Source organism: Barbus barbus (genome assembly GCF_936440315.1).
Source record: "Barbus barbus genome assembly, chromosome: 22".
Lineage (NCBI taxonomy): Eukaryota > Metazoa > Chordata > Actinopteri > Cypriniformes > Cyprinidae > Barbus > Barbus barbus.
Genome location: NC_136750.1, coordinates 23,750,758 through 23,767,406, shown reverse-complemented (window position 1 = coordinate 23,767,406; position 16,649 = coordinate 23,750,758). Strand labels below are relative to the sequence as shown.

General features: G+C 35.4%; 1 protein-coding gene and 1 pseudogene across 2 annotated transcripts in view; one reads left to right on the top strand and one right to left on the bottom strand.

Annotated features, from left to right (window-relative positions):
• The window catches only part of LOC306888692 (thromboxane-A synthase-like), a 68,345-nt pseudogene extending 61,706 nt beyond the window's left edge, over positions 1-6,639 (top strand). The window contains exons 9-12 of the transcript in view: positions 4,130-4,218; positions 4,422-4,559; positions 6,267-6,429; positions 6,544-6,639. The product of the transcript in view is annotated as a thromboxane-A synthase-like (transcript). The remainder of the gene's footprint in view (positions 1-4,129; positions 4,219-4,421; positions 4,560-6,266; positions 6,430-6,543) is intronic.
• Positions 6,640-8,151: 1,512 nt separating this feature from the next.
• On the bottom strand, positions 8,152-16,453 carry LOC306888044 (protein mono-ADP-ribosyltransferase PARP12-like). Its single transcript, XM_079446145.1, has 12 exons — positions 16,010-16,453; positions 13,598-13,733; positions 12,969-13,233; positions 12,714-12,827; positions 11,795-11,927; positions 11,144-11,327; positions 10,835-10,955; positions 10,527-10,623; positions 10,343-10,430; positions 9,986-10,116; positions 9,016-9,167; positions 8,152-8,891 (listed from the first exon to the last, which is right to left on the bottom strand). Exons 1-12 carry the CDS (start codon positions 16,447-16,449, stop codon positions 8,635-8,637), a joined length of 2,118 nt encoding a protein of 705 aa, XP_079302271.1. The 5' UTR covers positions 16,450-16,453; the 3' UTR covers positions 8,152-8,634.
• Positions 16,454-16,649: the final 196 nt, after the last annotated feature.

Here is a 16,649-nt window from a genome sequence, read left to right as displayed (position 1 = left end):
CTGAATGAAGATTATGATTCAGTATGTTTTATAATGCTGCTGTTCTTATTCGGTTTTGAATGTGTCATTGAGATTCACTTATATGATGCATATCTGTGTTTTTAGAAACATGATGCCTTTCTGTACCTGTTCCACATCAGAAGACAATACAAGATGAGACTCATTGTGTTTATGCAGTAACGCATCTCCTGTCTGAACACGCATGCCTCCATCACTATCAATAACCATAAATAGCTCTTTCTGTGGAAACCTTGAGGGATGGGTGAGATAAGAAGCCAAATTAGCCGTTCCCAACTCGTAGGCACTATTCAACATGCATTTTCCCATAGAACCAAAGGACTACATTTACAAAGGGCCTAAAATGGAAAAGAGATATAGAGTAATGTAAATAAGTGGCTTTCAACTTGTGGATTTGAAAAGGCCATGCACAGCAAGGATAAGATATCTAAAAAATATCTGAAAAATTTAGCTAAGATATATGACACAGTTGAGAAGCTTGGGGTTGGCAAGATTTTATTTGTATGTATTTAAAAGAAGTCCCTTATGCTCACCAAGGCCGCAGTTATTATTATTATTTTTTAAATATAGAATTATTACAATTAAAAAAATAAAAACTTTTTCATTTTTAAATATTTTAAAATGTATTTTATTCATGTGATGGCAAAGTTAAATTTGTCTTCAGTGACACCTGATCCTTCATAAATCATTCTAATATGATGGTTTGATGCACAAGAAACATTTCTTTTTATTATCAATGTTAAAAACAGCCCTGCTGCACAGTATTTTGACAAAAAATATTGTATTTTTTCATGTTAATATGATATGATGGTTTTTAAGGACTTTCAACATTTCATTTTTTTAAAGATTTTGTAACTGTACTGTGTTGCCTTTGGACATCCAATGAGAAATATGCATTCTGGAGCAAAACCATTTAATGACCACTGATGTAATGTCCACTATATATTCCCATCCAGTTATACAAAAAATTCCCATCACATATGAATGCACGCATATCATGGACAGCTATCCGTAAACAGGAGGTTAAATGTCTAGAATTCAAGAACTGATTGATTGCCTGTCTCCTCTATGACGTGAATGAAGGCAGAATCATAAATAAGAGAGACGGGCAGACGTGAAGAGGCAGGCTGCTTGTGCTCCAAGGCCTGCGAACACTTCACACACACTCACGCAAGAGAAATGAATCTCATTTGCTGAAAAGAGGCTGATATTAATACCAAGGGGCACAGAAATATGCAGGGAAATGAGTTGTTTTAGCAGGGTGCTCCTTTGAACACGGCAAGGCTTTTTTTGTCTCTCTTTAAATGAATATGAAGGAAACGTTTGAGTATTTTTAGGTCAAAGCATTTCCGCGGAGACTGCATTTCTTGTGTTATTCATTCCAACGGTACAGCCCTTTGGATTTTAATGATATGTTCTGTTACTTTTTAAGTTATTTTTTTATATACTTAATGAGAATACATTAGGTTACTTGCATAACGGAGCGTGTTTGTTGTCGCCATATGAGAACAAGCAAATATGCAATTAAATTCAGAGCGCGTCTGTTGTGAATTTAGAAACATGGTAACATCTGAAGCACGTCTTGAACTCTAAAGAGGGCCAATAATCAACGTGTTTGAGGGCGAGGGGACTGTAAACATATTTAGACAAGGATTGAAGTTGCTTTTGCCATATTTTTGTCCCAGAATGCCTTGTTTCTTCACCATGAGCTTTATGATGGGTGATCTTATTACAGTAGCTTAGCCAAGTGTTGGTCCACAAACAAGGTTTAGGACACTTATTAAACCAGAAATATTCCCCCATATGCTCGCAAGATGAAAGCAGACCGATTTTACCCAGCCTGACATATTCTTTCATTTGTACTGGGTTCATCTGAGCAGTCCTTTGACCACTTCAGACCCAAAATTGCCTGCAGTCTCTGATCAGTTGTTAATAAAGCAGCATTCAGGCTCATACAGGAAGGCATCACACATGCATTATAGCAACATTGTGCACAATCTATCATAGACATCAATTTTTGCACTGGGCTTTTGTTTGTTTGTTTGATGAAAGCATAAAAAAGAATGAAAAAAGAGACTCAACCGAGACATGAAAAATTGGCTAGCCTGTCTACAGGGCCGTCTGACCTTGCTTTGTGATTTTAGAGGCATCAGTGTGCATTCAGCGGAGTTAAATTTAGTCATACTTGAGGCTGCGAGTCAGAATAAACCGAGGGTCTGTCCTTTCTGCAGCGATACGGTGAATAGTTCCCATTCTCTCAAAGAACTGATTGAAATAGCACAGAGCCGTGCCAAAAGAATCAAAAAAGCTTTTTTATACTGAAACAAATGGCATAGAAAGGTAAATATTAATCGCATTGTAGTTTTGGGCAGAGATGGAGTAAAATATGTTACATATGCAGTGCTGGTTTTCTAACAAAAATTCTCCATGGTCACCATAGTTAAGTCAATTGTTAGTAGTCCTTGTGAAGGAAAACATCATTATTACTGATGTTTACAATCATCATACTGTAACTTCCAGACATAATTAATACCGCAAATCATGCAGCTTCTTACAGAGAGATATGCTATTACGTTATTGAGCAAAACAATCCCATTAATGTACATTTAAGGAGGGACCTTAGCCATATCTGGAGATTATAATAGCAAAATAATATAACAATAATATAACACTTTTATACATTCTGTCATTAATTACTCACCCTCATGTCATTCCAAACCTGTAAGATCTTCGTTCATCTTCAACACAAAAACAAGATATTGTTGATGATACTGATGAAATCAAAAAAGACAGCAATGCAACTGACACGTACAAGGCCCAGAAAGGTAGTAAGGACATTGTTAAAATAGTCCGTGACATCAGTCGTTCAAACTTAATTTTATGAAGATGCGAGAATAATTTTGTGCCCAATGAAAACAAATAATGACTTTATTCAACAATTTCTTCTCTTTCACATCAGACTTTGACGCGTGTTAACGACAAGATAAACTAAGGTCTTACGGGTTTGGAAAGACATGAGGGTGAGTAATTAATGACAGAATTTAAATTTTTTGTGTGAACTATCCCTTTAAGACACATGTTGACAAAAAACGTGAGGGTGAACACAGCCAAATGAAACTAACTTCTTGAATGCGTGAGATGTGACGGAACAGTCAGACTTTTCTAGTGCATGCCTAAATAGAAAAACAATTAAAGCAGTGCATTTGAACACAAAAACACCTTCTGGGGGAAACAACCCTTACAAATCTTTACAGTGTTAAATCTAAGAAAACCTCAGTTCACGGTGAGTCTGTTGTCACAGAACATCTCTATTCAAACCAGCTCGTCTGCTGCAGCGAGATAAAGTGCTGCCCTTCACAGTTTTTTATCACCGCCATGTCACTCTACACTGGAACCACAGTGACCCCCGACGAGAGCTGACAGTGTAGCCAGACAATTGGGGGGGGGGGGGGGGGGGGGGGCCTGTAAAGGATGTATCCAGCGTGCCACAATCTGCCCCTTTTCTCGCCCCGCTGCATCCTCTCATCTGTGCAACGGATGCTTTTACTAGTGGAACAGAGTGACTTGAGAGCAGCTAGTCATTTATAATGCCCACAATGCATGTCTGGGGGCCTCAGAGGCAGAGGATGTGGGCAGAACTGTACGGGTGCGTTCTCAATGCCTGACCCCTATTTTCACAGAGCCATGTAGTGATAGACTGCTTAGCACTGCCTGCTGGGCTGCGTCTGCTTCCATTTCAGTTCAAAGAAAGGCTTTTTTATATACTTTATCTATTTTATATAAAGTCTATACACACACACACACACACACACACAGACACATATACATATATATATACACAGTTCATTTGATTTGCAATCTGCTAATTTTCAAAAGACAAAAAATATTGATCACAAAGAAAACTATAAAATAAATATAGAACAAAATGGCTTTGTTTAGATTTTTTTCATTGTTTTAAAAGCCATTTTCTGCTGAGAAGAATGGATTGATCTGTAAACCTAAAAAATTAATGCTGCTGTGCTTCCACCTACTGGTTATACATGGTAACTGTAAAAATATTTTAGTACAGGATTGGTGTTGCCATTTTAATATGTTTGATTCTCTGTTTTAGGAGACTGCAGATTACTCTAATGTCCAAGAGCTGAAGTATTTAGACATGGTTATATGTGAATCTCTCAGACTCTATCCACCTGCGTTCAGGTATTACTTCATAACCGGTTCAATCACATGCACAGAACCACAAGCATGCAAGAATATTAAAAACACCATTACGGTTCTTATACGTTTTTAGACTTTAATTCCGTGGAAACACATCTATTAGAAAAAATGGTTTTGAGCTAGCATTGCACTTTTTCCCAGAGTGAATCTTGAATATCATGTGGGTTTTGTGTATTTTGTCACAGGGTAGGACGAGATGTTGATCAAGACACTGTGGTGAACGGCCAGCTTCTGCATAAAGGATCATCTCTGGAAATACCTGCAGGTTACCTCCACTATGACCCAGAGCACTGGACCGAACCTGAGAAATTCATCCCAGAGAGGTGAACTGTCTTTAAGTAATTTTTTGGGAAAAAATTAATACATTTAGCCAGCATGGATGCATTACATTGAGTAAAAGTAACAGTAAAATACATTTATAAAGTTACAGAAGATTTCTATTTCAAATAAATGGTGTTTGTCTAAACTTTCTGTTTTTCAAAGAGTCCTGAATAAAATCAGTATGCAACAATCAAATAGAAAAAGCACCATCAAATTAAGAAAACATCTTCATCAGTTTGACATCACGTGCTGCAAAACTAAAACTAAACACAAGTAGCACAGACCACAAGGGGGACCCCAACAATGCTCATGGAAATGAACCATGGTTTTACTATAGTAAAAGTGTAGTAACCATGCTTTGTTTTGTTTTTCTGTCTTTTTTGCATATTGATTACCATTTGTATAAACGTAGTTGTACATACCATGGTTAAACTATGGTTAGTGTTTATGGAAGTGTTTACTGCAGTTTAACTATAGCATTAACTATATGCATTAATGCTATTAAAGGTGCCATAGAATGCATTGATACAATATTTTAAACTGTTCTCTTATATCTACATAGAAGGTATGTGGCTTAGGTAAGGCCAAATAAATCTCCAGAAACAGTTTTACATGTCCATTTACAACCCTAGGATTTCTCCCTAGAATGAAATGGTCTGTTATTGGCTTATTTGGAAGGGTCATGAATAATAATGTTGAGCTCTGCTCTGATTGGCTGGCTCATTTCAGTAGCTCACACAGCAGGAAGGAAACAGAGAAAATATATATTTCAATATTCTCTCTCGCAGTTATATCGTCGGGTAATTATACAGTACTGTATATAAAATGCGGGCATGAGGGAGCCGCTATTAATATGCTTTTACTTACCACACAGTTTACAAGATCAGATGCTTGTCAGTGGTGCTCAGGATCTGGAAATCATTCGCCATCATCCTCAGTCATCTCTCCTTACTCTGTTTATGTGGGAAGTGAAATCTTATGTACTGTAATGTAACAGATACAGTTGATTCGGTTGTGTAGGCTCGGCTAGCGGCTGGCCTAGAACATGGGTGGGTATATACAAATGTAACTTGGCAGTCAATGGTACAGTCACAAGCCTCCCGGTTTTCATCCAAAATATCTTAAATTGTGTTCTGAGGACGAACAAAGCTTTTACGGGTTTGGACCGTGATTAATGTCAAAATTAGCATTTTGGGGTGGAGTATCCAATTAAGTTGTTGCAGTTCCCTTAAACATTGCCGATGTGGTATGTGCGTATTTGCAGCGCATTTCTGTTTTTACAGCGTGTTTGTATTTGTTTTTTTTTTGTATTTGCTTGTGTGTTTCCATTTGCAGTGCGTTGAGCTCTCTCGGCCACCATAGGTTTCAACATAATAATAAGAAATGACTGGAGAAATGGCAGGAATCAATAACATTTAAAAAATCTTAAAATCGAAAAGTTCATTTAAACTATAACACAATATTACAGTTCTTGCTTTATTTTTGATCAAATAAATGAGTCTTGTTAAGCATAATGTTATCAAAAACATGAAAAAAGCTTAAACTTTTGAACAGTAGAGCATCTCTCACAGAATATCTTCTAGTATTTCAAATCTACTCTGTGGATGTTCTGTAGATTTTTTTAACAAGCTGCACACAGATCTTTGTCCATTTTGTTTGCATGCCTCCCGTGTGATATACGCTCACAATGAACTCTGTATTTGTCTCAGGTTCACTCCTGAAGCCAAGGCCAGCCGGCACCCATTTGTGTATCTGCCGTTTGGAGCGGGGCCACGCAGCTGTGTGGGCATGAGATTGGCCCAGCTGGAGATTAAAATGGCTCTGCTTCACATATTTAGGCGGTTTAACGTGATGGCCTGCGAGGACACTGAGGTTTGTTATTGTTACACTGAAAAACTGCAGCTGTAGTATGCATGAAGATTCTGTCTTCCACAAATGTGGAGCTTTCCTGAGATATGGTCTATATTTTCTGTTTATGCCACACAGGTTCCTCTGGAGTTGAAGTCACACACCACCCTCGGACCCAAGAATGGTATTTTGGTCAAAATCACCAAGAGGGAGAATTTTGAGGATGAGTTCTGATGGAGTTTTAATAGTCAGCTGGACAGTCTGATTCTAATCAATTTATTTAGAAATCTAAACTCTTATTCTGGAATCACCTGACAACTAAATCATATGTGTCTGTGCTACTCATTTAAATGAAATGCAATTCAATACTACTAAGGCACAGATGTACACAGAGCAATGCATCACACAGTACACACTGTGGATATTATTCAGCCTTTATCAGCAACATAGGGTGATCGTTACTGTTAGAAACCACCCAGATGACTAACAGCACATATGCACATTTTGTTACTGAAGCCAATGTAATGGAAGAATTAAATTAACCAATTAAATGGAAGAAAATCAGTTTTGATTTAGATGTAAATGATTTGATAGAAGGAACTGGGATTGGACAGTCTTGCCTTATTGCCAGCTAGATATTTGAACTTCTGATGATTATGCTATTATTTTACATACATTATATTGCATTAAGCTGCAATGAAGTCCCCGAATGATGTGACTTTTAAGGTTTGGATGTACAGATTGTGCTGCAACGTGATTGTTTACTCAAGGTATGAACTGTATAAACTCTGATTAAATTTTCAAATGATTTGAAATCAAAAGTATTACTTAATAGTTTATCAGTCAGAATATATGTAGTTGTCTTCAATTACACATTTCATTTGATATCAAGCATCTTTCACACATCAAAGGAATGTATAAATGTTATGATTTCGCAGAGCTTTTAGAGGTTTGATTAACAGAAGAACAACTCTTTGAGAGCTTGTCTTGGTAAGCAAAACCAATTTACTGGAAAAAGGGACAGTTCTTGGCCAGAAAAGGCTTCTTGTCTTCTCACAAGATCCATTTTCCAAGACTTCACTTCTCAGTTTAATCACTAGAGGTCACAGTGACTAGAGAATTTACAATATCTGTGATTTCCTGGTAAATGTCCTGCTTGCTTTTGCCTGTGTCTTAATCTGTGGTTTGGTTTGGGTATTAAATGCTGCAAATCGTTCCTGGTTGTTTGTCAAACTGTATTGTTTATAGTTTTGCTGTTCTTTGCATATCAGCCTTTTTCCAAAGGTCCATTACATGCACACATATTACAGTAAGCAAAGGTTCAAAGTCAAATACCAGCTGAGACTGATATGTATTTAAAGGGATAGTTCACTCAGAAAAGAACTTTTGTTATTATGTACTTAGCCCAAAAACAAAAGGTGGATGTCTTTATGCACCATAGAAGCGGTCCATACGACTCGTACACTATATAGTTCTGTCTGTAGACGATAACTTTGTGTGAAAAACAGACTGACCAAGATTTAAGTTGTAGACATCCACCCTAGTTTTTCTTAGCATATTCATGGGAGAAGTAGCCATTTTTGTTTTGTTGATTTTTTTTTTAAATCGACTGATCCGATTATTATTAATAATGTAAAAACTAATTATATATTTTTCTAAAAATCAAGTTGAAGTTTAACATTGACTTGATCCAATCTCGCCTGTTTCTGATAAAATAAATTTTTGCAATAATGAAAATAATAGTTTGTAACCGTACCAGCACTTTAATTCCATTCACCTTATTCAACATTAAAATACATTGAACATGAATTACATAAAGTAATGCTCAGTATTCATACAATTGTAACTAAAACATTTACTTTTCATACTGTATTTTCATCTAGTGCAATACAATAGATTATTTATTGATTGATTGTTAGTGGTGAAATTTTGGCTATACAATAAGATTAGGAATTTCATAAAACCCTTTTTTTTCAGTGCCATAGCCAGCAAGAAAAATACAATCACTGCAGTTAATACATAAAGACATCTACATAAAATCCTGCTATTTTGTTTTTAACTTTTTTTTTTCATTTTTACTGCACAGTGGAGTGTGTCACAGAGGATTTATTAGTCAAATTAATTATTAATTTTTAAAATTAAAAATTAATTATTAATTTCGGTTATGTTCAGTGATGTCTGTGTAACAGTACTTTCAAGAAATAAGTAAGGAGACCTTTACTATACCAATTAAGAGTATTCAATGATGTACTCAGGATAGACCTGGAATTTCTCGAACACGACAAAAATAGCTGGGTTATTCTCATTGTCAACACAGCTGTCATAAAAGCTTTGGCTGTTGGGTTTCTGTGGAGGACGAACTAAAGTATTATTACCCCTTGTGAAGTTTCCCACCAGCACCAGTGCCACGAACATTTTCTTGGTCTTGCCGTTCCTGGATTTTGCATATTTGTCAGAGTATGAAGCATCTCTGGCAAAATAGCTGCCTGTAAAGATTAAAAAAAAAAAAACACACACTTTCAAAAATATGCAATGTTTGGGAAAGCATTCAATAATAACTCTTCGATTGTTGGCTACATGACAAGAACTGTTATACACATATGTAAATACCTTTCCCATAAAGTGTCCCGTGACTTCCACAGACCCTCCAGTCAAAGTTTTGCTCACAAATTGCTGCTATGAGAGACTCATCTGTACCATGGAAAAGGTAACGCTGGTCAATTGCACTCCCTCCATTTCTCTTATTCATCTGTTCTTTTTGCCTAGGAAAAAAACATGGTATAATGAATTAATCAAATCAATAAATAGAGTGTACCATATTCAAAATACTACTAAGTATCTGCTAAAAAATTTTATATTTATTAATAGGTGTACATTGTAAATTATACAAAGTGTATTTGCGCACTTAAGCCAGACTTATAAATATTAATATTAAACAATACATTATTTTATTATGTTTGCATAATAAATACATTTTATATAATATATTTATAATTAAATCTAAATATTCATATTAAATATTCATATTACATGATACAAAATAGCTATATTTTTCAGATTAAGTACTTGTTTACTTTCTCATCACACATTTCATGGAACACATTTATAGTTAATGTGTTTTACTTGACCGTACCATCTGCCAGATTGAACAGATTACATAAATCTTTTGTTCATGAGTCAGTAAAATTAATTAATCAGAATAGGGGGTCTAAGTAGGCTGCAAGATTCTGAGGAATGGAAGGTACTTATGTACTGCAGATGGATGTGAACCAGTGTGTACTTTTGTGTGTGTGTATTGTATTGTATTGTAAATATAGTAAACGCTATGGGATGCGAGACAATTTTTGGAAGAAATTCTAACAATAAAGTGAAATTGAATTGAACTACATCTGTATGATCTTGAGGGGAAGTGACTGCATACACCCACTAAAATGGCTCAGAAAAACAGTTAGTTCTGAGAAAAGCTCTAGCAACATTTATTTAAAGATCAAAATGAAATGACTGATACACACAGTATTGCTGAAGTATTGTATGTAATAGCCTTGTGCAAATAAACTATATGGAAAAAAAAAAAACGTACCACTGAAAGACCCTCCAGAGAGAGAGATTCTGCACTCTTTCAATGCTGAGAATGATGCTTCTGGGCAGTGTTCTACTAAACATTGAGCTCACCCTTTGGTATTCCTTGGAAGAGCTTTGCAGAGGAACAGTCTGAAGAAACAGAAATTCAGTATTGTTATGTTACAGATGACTGTTGGTACCGGATACTTTTCAACAAACGTAAAAACTTTGATCTTCCTTTTTTGTAACTGGCTTTGGATAAACTGCTGAGCAGTAAGAGTAGAAGTATGGATCTTCATCTATAACCCTAAGTACAGTACAGAATTGATTTCCAAATTGATTACCTTCATGTACTCAGTGTGATTGGACTATATACCTTGTAGGTGAAGTTATCAAGAGCTCCTTTGTCCCAGTAAGGTGGAACTTCCACACAAGAAGATCCTGAGCTGTCTGGAGACTCACTTCTAATTAAAACACAATACACAACAGTGCACTGAATAACAGATAAATCCGGTTTAATATGTGTGCATGTAATGGACAAATGGTACAATACATCATACCCCTTGATTTTGCTCTTCACATCTTCGGCAGAAACAAAACTTGGTCTTCTTCTAACGTCTCTTTCAGTTTTGTACTTCAGATTTTGCTGGCACATCTCTGAAAATGATTTGCCATAATTTTATATAATTTTGACATTGTTTTTTCTATTTAGCTTCAATTTATTTTTATTTTATTTTTATTTTTAATAATTAAAACAAAAATTAAGTTTCAAGAAAAAAGTTTAATGTTGCAAAAGCAAGTTTTTCATCTACTATTTCACGAAAGTAAAACAATTGTTTTAGTTAACAGTAATAACACTGTTAAGTACCTTTAAATTTGAGGATGTATTGATAGTTCTGTGAAGTGAATGAGATTTCTTTTTCATTGTCAGCCAGGTACTGTTTCTCAAGATCTTCTGAAGTGGCTGAAGCCACAAGTTTAGAATCTTCCTGTAAGATTCAAACGATAACTGCAGTGAAATGTAGTTAAAAGCTGATTTTCTTTTTTTTTGGTATAATATATACTGACAAATAATTGCTATTCTACGTCATGTTAAATTTGACATCACAGATGATTTTTCAAACTCAGGTTCTAGAATTGCTTGTGAGAGGTATTATATTGAAAATGTGTCACCGACCCCTTTGCCATACTCTGTCCAACCTCCCTTGTCATTCCTCCAGTACCAGATCCATTCAGTGGTCAGAATGAAGTGAGGGGGTTTAGTAACAGAAGATGCTGTGGACAGCCGACGCACGTCTGACACTCCACATGTCATTGACATAAAGTCCACTACATGATGCCCTGTGCTGCTCTCAGTAATACTGCAACATGGAGAACACAACAGGTGGGGAAAACGGTGTTAAAAAGGCAAGACAAGCCACTATACAATTACTGGCCACTTCAGATACACATGCTAATACAAATATTTAATTGTGCAATAAATGTTTTTTTTTTCCCTTTATAAAAAAGTTATGTTTTGCATATAAAGATACGAATACAAAAAGTTTAAAATCATGTACACTCACGTTACATCAATAACCTAATAAAGCATTTTAATTTACATGAAGACATATTGAGATCACATGACCAGCTGAATACGACTAATTTTGTCCCAGTAACTGTTCCTCTTATAGGGACACCTGCTATCACTGAATAGAATAATCACAGCTGACAGTGAATTATTGCAGTGGGTAACTTTGGGATGTGATGGAACGATAGATTTGCAATATGACTGTTATTTGAAAACGCATTAAAATACCACTGAGTATTTCTGAGTATCTATTTATACCACAAAACATTAGCTGGACTGCAGTATGCCTTCTCAATCTCCTCTTCATTGGGCAAGTCTCCCCACGTAATCCCATCCTTCTGTAATATCTGCCATTTATAGGGTAGATGGTGGTGAAAACGGACACACTTGTCTAAAGGAACATAAATAATGGGATGGTAAAGAAAACACACTTAAACAAATATTTCTTGCTTAACTTAAAGGAGTTCTCAACCATAGTTATTGTACCTCCATGCCCTCCTGCTACAGAATTAAGATGCTGCACTGTTATTTTAGTATAATTGATATATTATTGTAGTTTTATTAATATTTCGAATTAGATTTTATATTTTCACTTTAATTTTAGTAAAAATTAATTTGATCTAATAATTTTAGCTGAAGCAAAATAAATGTAAGTTTTATTTTATTTCTGTTAACATTTATATCATTTCAAGTCACATATTTTATAATGGTTTCCGTTTTAGCTAACTTTTATAATGCTGGTGGTCTACATGAACAATGCTTGAAAATGGTACCAGCTGTTCTTCATATTTACCACTTGTGAGTTCACTTTTCCATCCAGGTCACATTACAGCATATATTTCATAAGTTATTATTTTTGGGGAATATTTGCCTTCATTAGACAGAACAGTGAGCGAGGAGAACAGGAAGTAGAGAGAGGGGAACAAAATCAGGAAAAGACCTTGAAACTCAGCTGCACCATATTTTAAAGCACTGGTGTATTTTACGTATTTTAAGCACAAAATAACCTGTATAATTTGTTTATAGACTATAAAACTATAAAATTAGGCTCACAGCATAGTTTGCTAATGTTGATTAATATATATTTTTAAATACAACATACATGTATTTTCTATTATGAATCACAAGGTTGAGAACCTCTTGTTTGTGATTTGCATTAAGGATTCAGTGACATCACCTTTGAAACTACATCCATTGCGTATGAAAAAGAGACAGATTTCATTGTGATCAGCTTCACTGACGGAGCTACTGGATTTGTGTCTGGTGCGTCCTTTCACTGCAGGTAGAGCTACTGTTCGGATAGAAAACAGAATGAAATGAGACACGGAGGAGAAAAACAAAACAAGCGCAGCGGTAATCTACAGCTGTTCTGTTCAGTGCAAAATAATGTGCTAAATTAAACAGAATCAGTGGCTCTTTTTCTTTCATTCACCTGTCTCACTCTTCTTGAAACCTGAAGAAGCAATCAGTAACTTGGTCTTGTAAAGCCTGTGGAGTTTTCGCATGTTTTCTGGACTGAGTCCTCGGGCATTCAGGATTTTCTGAGCACTTGCATCGAAGCTGTGGGCCCTTTTGCAAGCTGCTCCAAACTTACAGTCGTCCTGCAGGAAGTGCAGGCAGATGTGCAGGTTGGTACAGGTTGTCTTATATTTACAGCTGCCATATACGCCATTTCCCTTGTTGTAGTGGAAGCACACCTAGACAATAGACACATCACAAAACGTCAGGAGTCACACATTTTATAATGTACAAATTCCATTACACATTATAAGAAAATTATCATATTAAAGGAATAGTTCACCCAAAAATGCTTGATAAAAATTCAAATATCTGACACAGGTTGCAGAAATGGTTAAACACACAAAAAGTCTGAGCAGCTTCTGCAATTACTTCCCTTCTTATGCAGAGTGAGCCATGCTTATGTGGGTGAAAAGTTAATGTTTATACAATCTAGATGTTTTAAAGTCAGCTTCAAATGCCGTTCAGAGTCTGACATGACTTTCCAAGAGTCATTTGAATGAATCAAGAGATAACTAGCAAACCTGTTTAATAGATATTGACCTCTGGAAGTAATGAGGGGTCGTTCTGAAGCAGAAGTTGAAACAAATCACCATGCACAAGGCCACGAAGATCATGTTTCTCCAGGAGGTCAGAATTATGTGCTGAAGTTAAGTCATGGGAATTTTTGCATTTTGTCCTAAAAATGACAAATAACGAAAATTAAATAATTTAAATGCATCATACACAAATCATAGAATCTGTGTATGATAACAGAAGAGTTTTTATATAATTGTGTCATTTTCAACAAGCTGTAATTGTGTCCCACTAAGCAAACATTGTGTAAATGTTAATTATTAACTGAGTACATTTAGTATGTACACGTATTACAATTATTGCTGGCACCTATTCTAACTTTACTAGTTCTTAAACTAAATATTAGTACCTATTTATGAGACTAGTGTTGATGCTGGTAACATCTCTCATCATACTAGCTGCATATGCCCTTTTCCTCATTATATGTAATAACTAATTAAATGGCTAGTTTAATTCAAATTTTACTAGTAAGACTAAAATGTTACTACAAGTGGGATAAAACAAAGGGTGCAAAATTGAAAAAATAAAACCATGTACTCAGAGAAATGAAACTACATTTATGTATCTTATATGTACTAAGCTTTTGAGCTATGCTTTGATACAACCTCCCAACTTTTTTCTTTTTTTAACAAAATGTGCTTTTTACCTTGGACTGTGTAATATAATTTCTATTTTTAACAGCGTTCAAGATGTTTTTAACATTTTAAAACACATTCTCATGTTATTCACATGTGACCAACAATTTCACAACAAATATAAAATATCATAATGAAATATTATCAAAATATTCCTCTGACGGAGGTGACAGAACTGATGGAGTTGACACATAAAACCTACATTTGTAGTCATTTTAACAATCAATTGAATCAATTACTGTATTAAAAACAAACAGTGAGTATGTTATCGTTTATAAAAGCTTTTATTCAAGAGTCACATTTGAAGTATTTTGATATATCATTGGAGCACAAAATCTCATCTAAAGGTGTTGACAAATTTGAGTTCATGTAGTAGCCATTTAGTTTTTTCCCCTTGATTCTAGATGCTAATGGAACCTGCTTCAGGAGAATAAAATTATCTAAATATTTCAAATAATTTCCTCAGAAATTGGAAGATGGTGTTGACATATCATGGTTGTGACAAGAAAATATTAACATTAGGATTTAAAATATTCTAAAACTATAAACTTAGCAGAGCCTATCTGACACTGATGTACTCTGCAGAGGAGGAATGTGGCAAGAGGGTCCTTTAGAGTGACAGCTGCCCCTGATATTCCCTGATTTTATTATATTTTAATGAAGTTAAAATATAATAGTTGCTCCAGAGGCGTGCGACCTCTGACATACATAGCAATTGTAAGTCGCTTTGGATAAAAGCGTCAGCTAAATGAATAAATGTAAATGTAAAAATGAATAAATGTATGAATGTCTGACGATGTAGAAAAAAGTCGGGACACAACTTTGCAACCTTACGAAACATGCATGTGTCACTGAAAAACAACCTTGCTTTGATATGAGATATTATTTTAATTGTTACTTTTGATAAAACAATTTCATCATTAATTTTTTTTTTTTTTTGTCCATTTTATAGCATATGAATGATTGAACCCATCTCTGTGGACACACTGTTTTAGATGTAGTGAAGACAATAAGTGTCATAGATTTCACATAATAATGATCAAATTAAATTATTTGTGTTAAATACATTCTATTATTAATCCCCATAACATTTACCACTGAAAATTTTTCTGACCAGTAACACCCTAAGTACTAGCTGTACTAAGAAAACTGGCCTGCTAAAAAAAACAATAGAAGCCCAATAGAAACCATCACAAAAATTCCAATGGTTTCCATTAAAATAGAAACCATTCGCTTTTTCCAGTAAAACATTAGAAAATTCCTTTTTGTAGTGTGTTTTGGATTTAATAGGATTTAACATTCCACCAATAGAATCCATCACATACCCGTAGACACCATTATAGTTTCCATTAAAACCAATACAATTCCCATTATAACCATTAAATCCATTACATTTTCTATTGTTTTTTTTCCAGCAGGGGGAATACATCCGAGTAGTTACAAGCTACTAAATGGATGACTTGATGAATAGTTACTGGTGAAACTGAAATAGTCACCAGCAACAAATGGAATACTAACATTTAGTGAAAAAAATAGCAATGCATTGTCATAATAACTAACAATGGCCGTCAGTGGTAATAGCTACTTGTAAACAAACAAATAAACAAGGCCTAGTACTAACACAAAAGCTTAAGGAATACATGTCGAAAAAGGCTTACAATACCTTGTCTTTAATTAAATGCCAATGACACTCTTCCATATTATTTATAACAAGGGCCTAAGAAGGAACTCAAAGTTTACTTACCCAAATCTGCAATTTCCACAGACAAAGTACCTACACAGGTGTAAGTCTTCACACCCGGAACATTTGTCATTTTTACACAGTCGCAGTGAGGTTTTGGCTAAGATCAGACTGTCAGCATCTGGTATGGAGCTTCTGGGCTTCGAGTCTTCATCCTGAACTATAACAAACCTCTGGTGATCGTCGAGCACTTGAGACAAAACCTGATCCGCCACCGTGATACTCTGCCGCAAATCCCTCTCGACTTTACCATAATCCGTGCAGCCCTCATGTTTGCAGATAAAGGTGAATATGTGTCTAGAGACGATGTTCATTTTCACAGATGCCGTCAACGACAGTAAGTCGCTTTCACTTTTCTTGAGTTTAGCCGATGGTTTGGGGCATTTAAACGGAAATGAAAGCGAAACTGATGCTGGTCTTTGGTGCCCTCTCCAGGAAACCATACAATAGACCACGATGGCAGCCGACTGCGTTATAATGCAGCTACTAGTTGCTACAACTGGAACTCAAAATGATCTTAAACCGGAAAAACCTGACATGCAAAACTCATTTTTTTAATACCCTTGACCGTTGCCCCAAACAAACTATTTCCTTCCTGCTTTCAAGTCATGTCTCACAGCCTCTTTCATTTCACATAATAATA

Bases quoted from the DNA above. Each gene is read 5' to 3' on its own strand.
- LOC306888044 (XM_079446145.1), bottom strand. From the start codon at position 16,449: ATGGTTTCCTGGAGAGGGCACCAAAGACCAGCATCAGTTTCGCTTTCA. The intron at 13,734-16,009 runs GTAAGTAAACTT...TGTCATTTTTAG, and splicing joins TGTGGAAATTGCAGATTTGG to GACAAAATGCAAAAATTCCC. The intron at 13,234-13,597 runs GTCAATATCTAT...TCTATTGTCTAG, and splicing joins ACCCCTCATTACTTCCAGAG to GTGTGCTTCCACTACAACAA.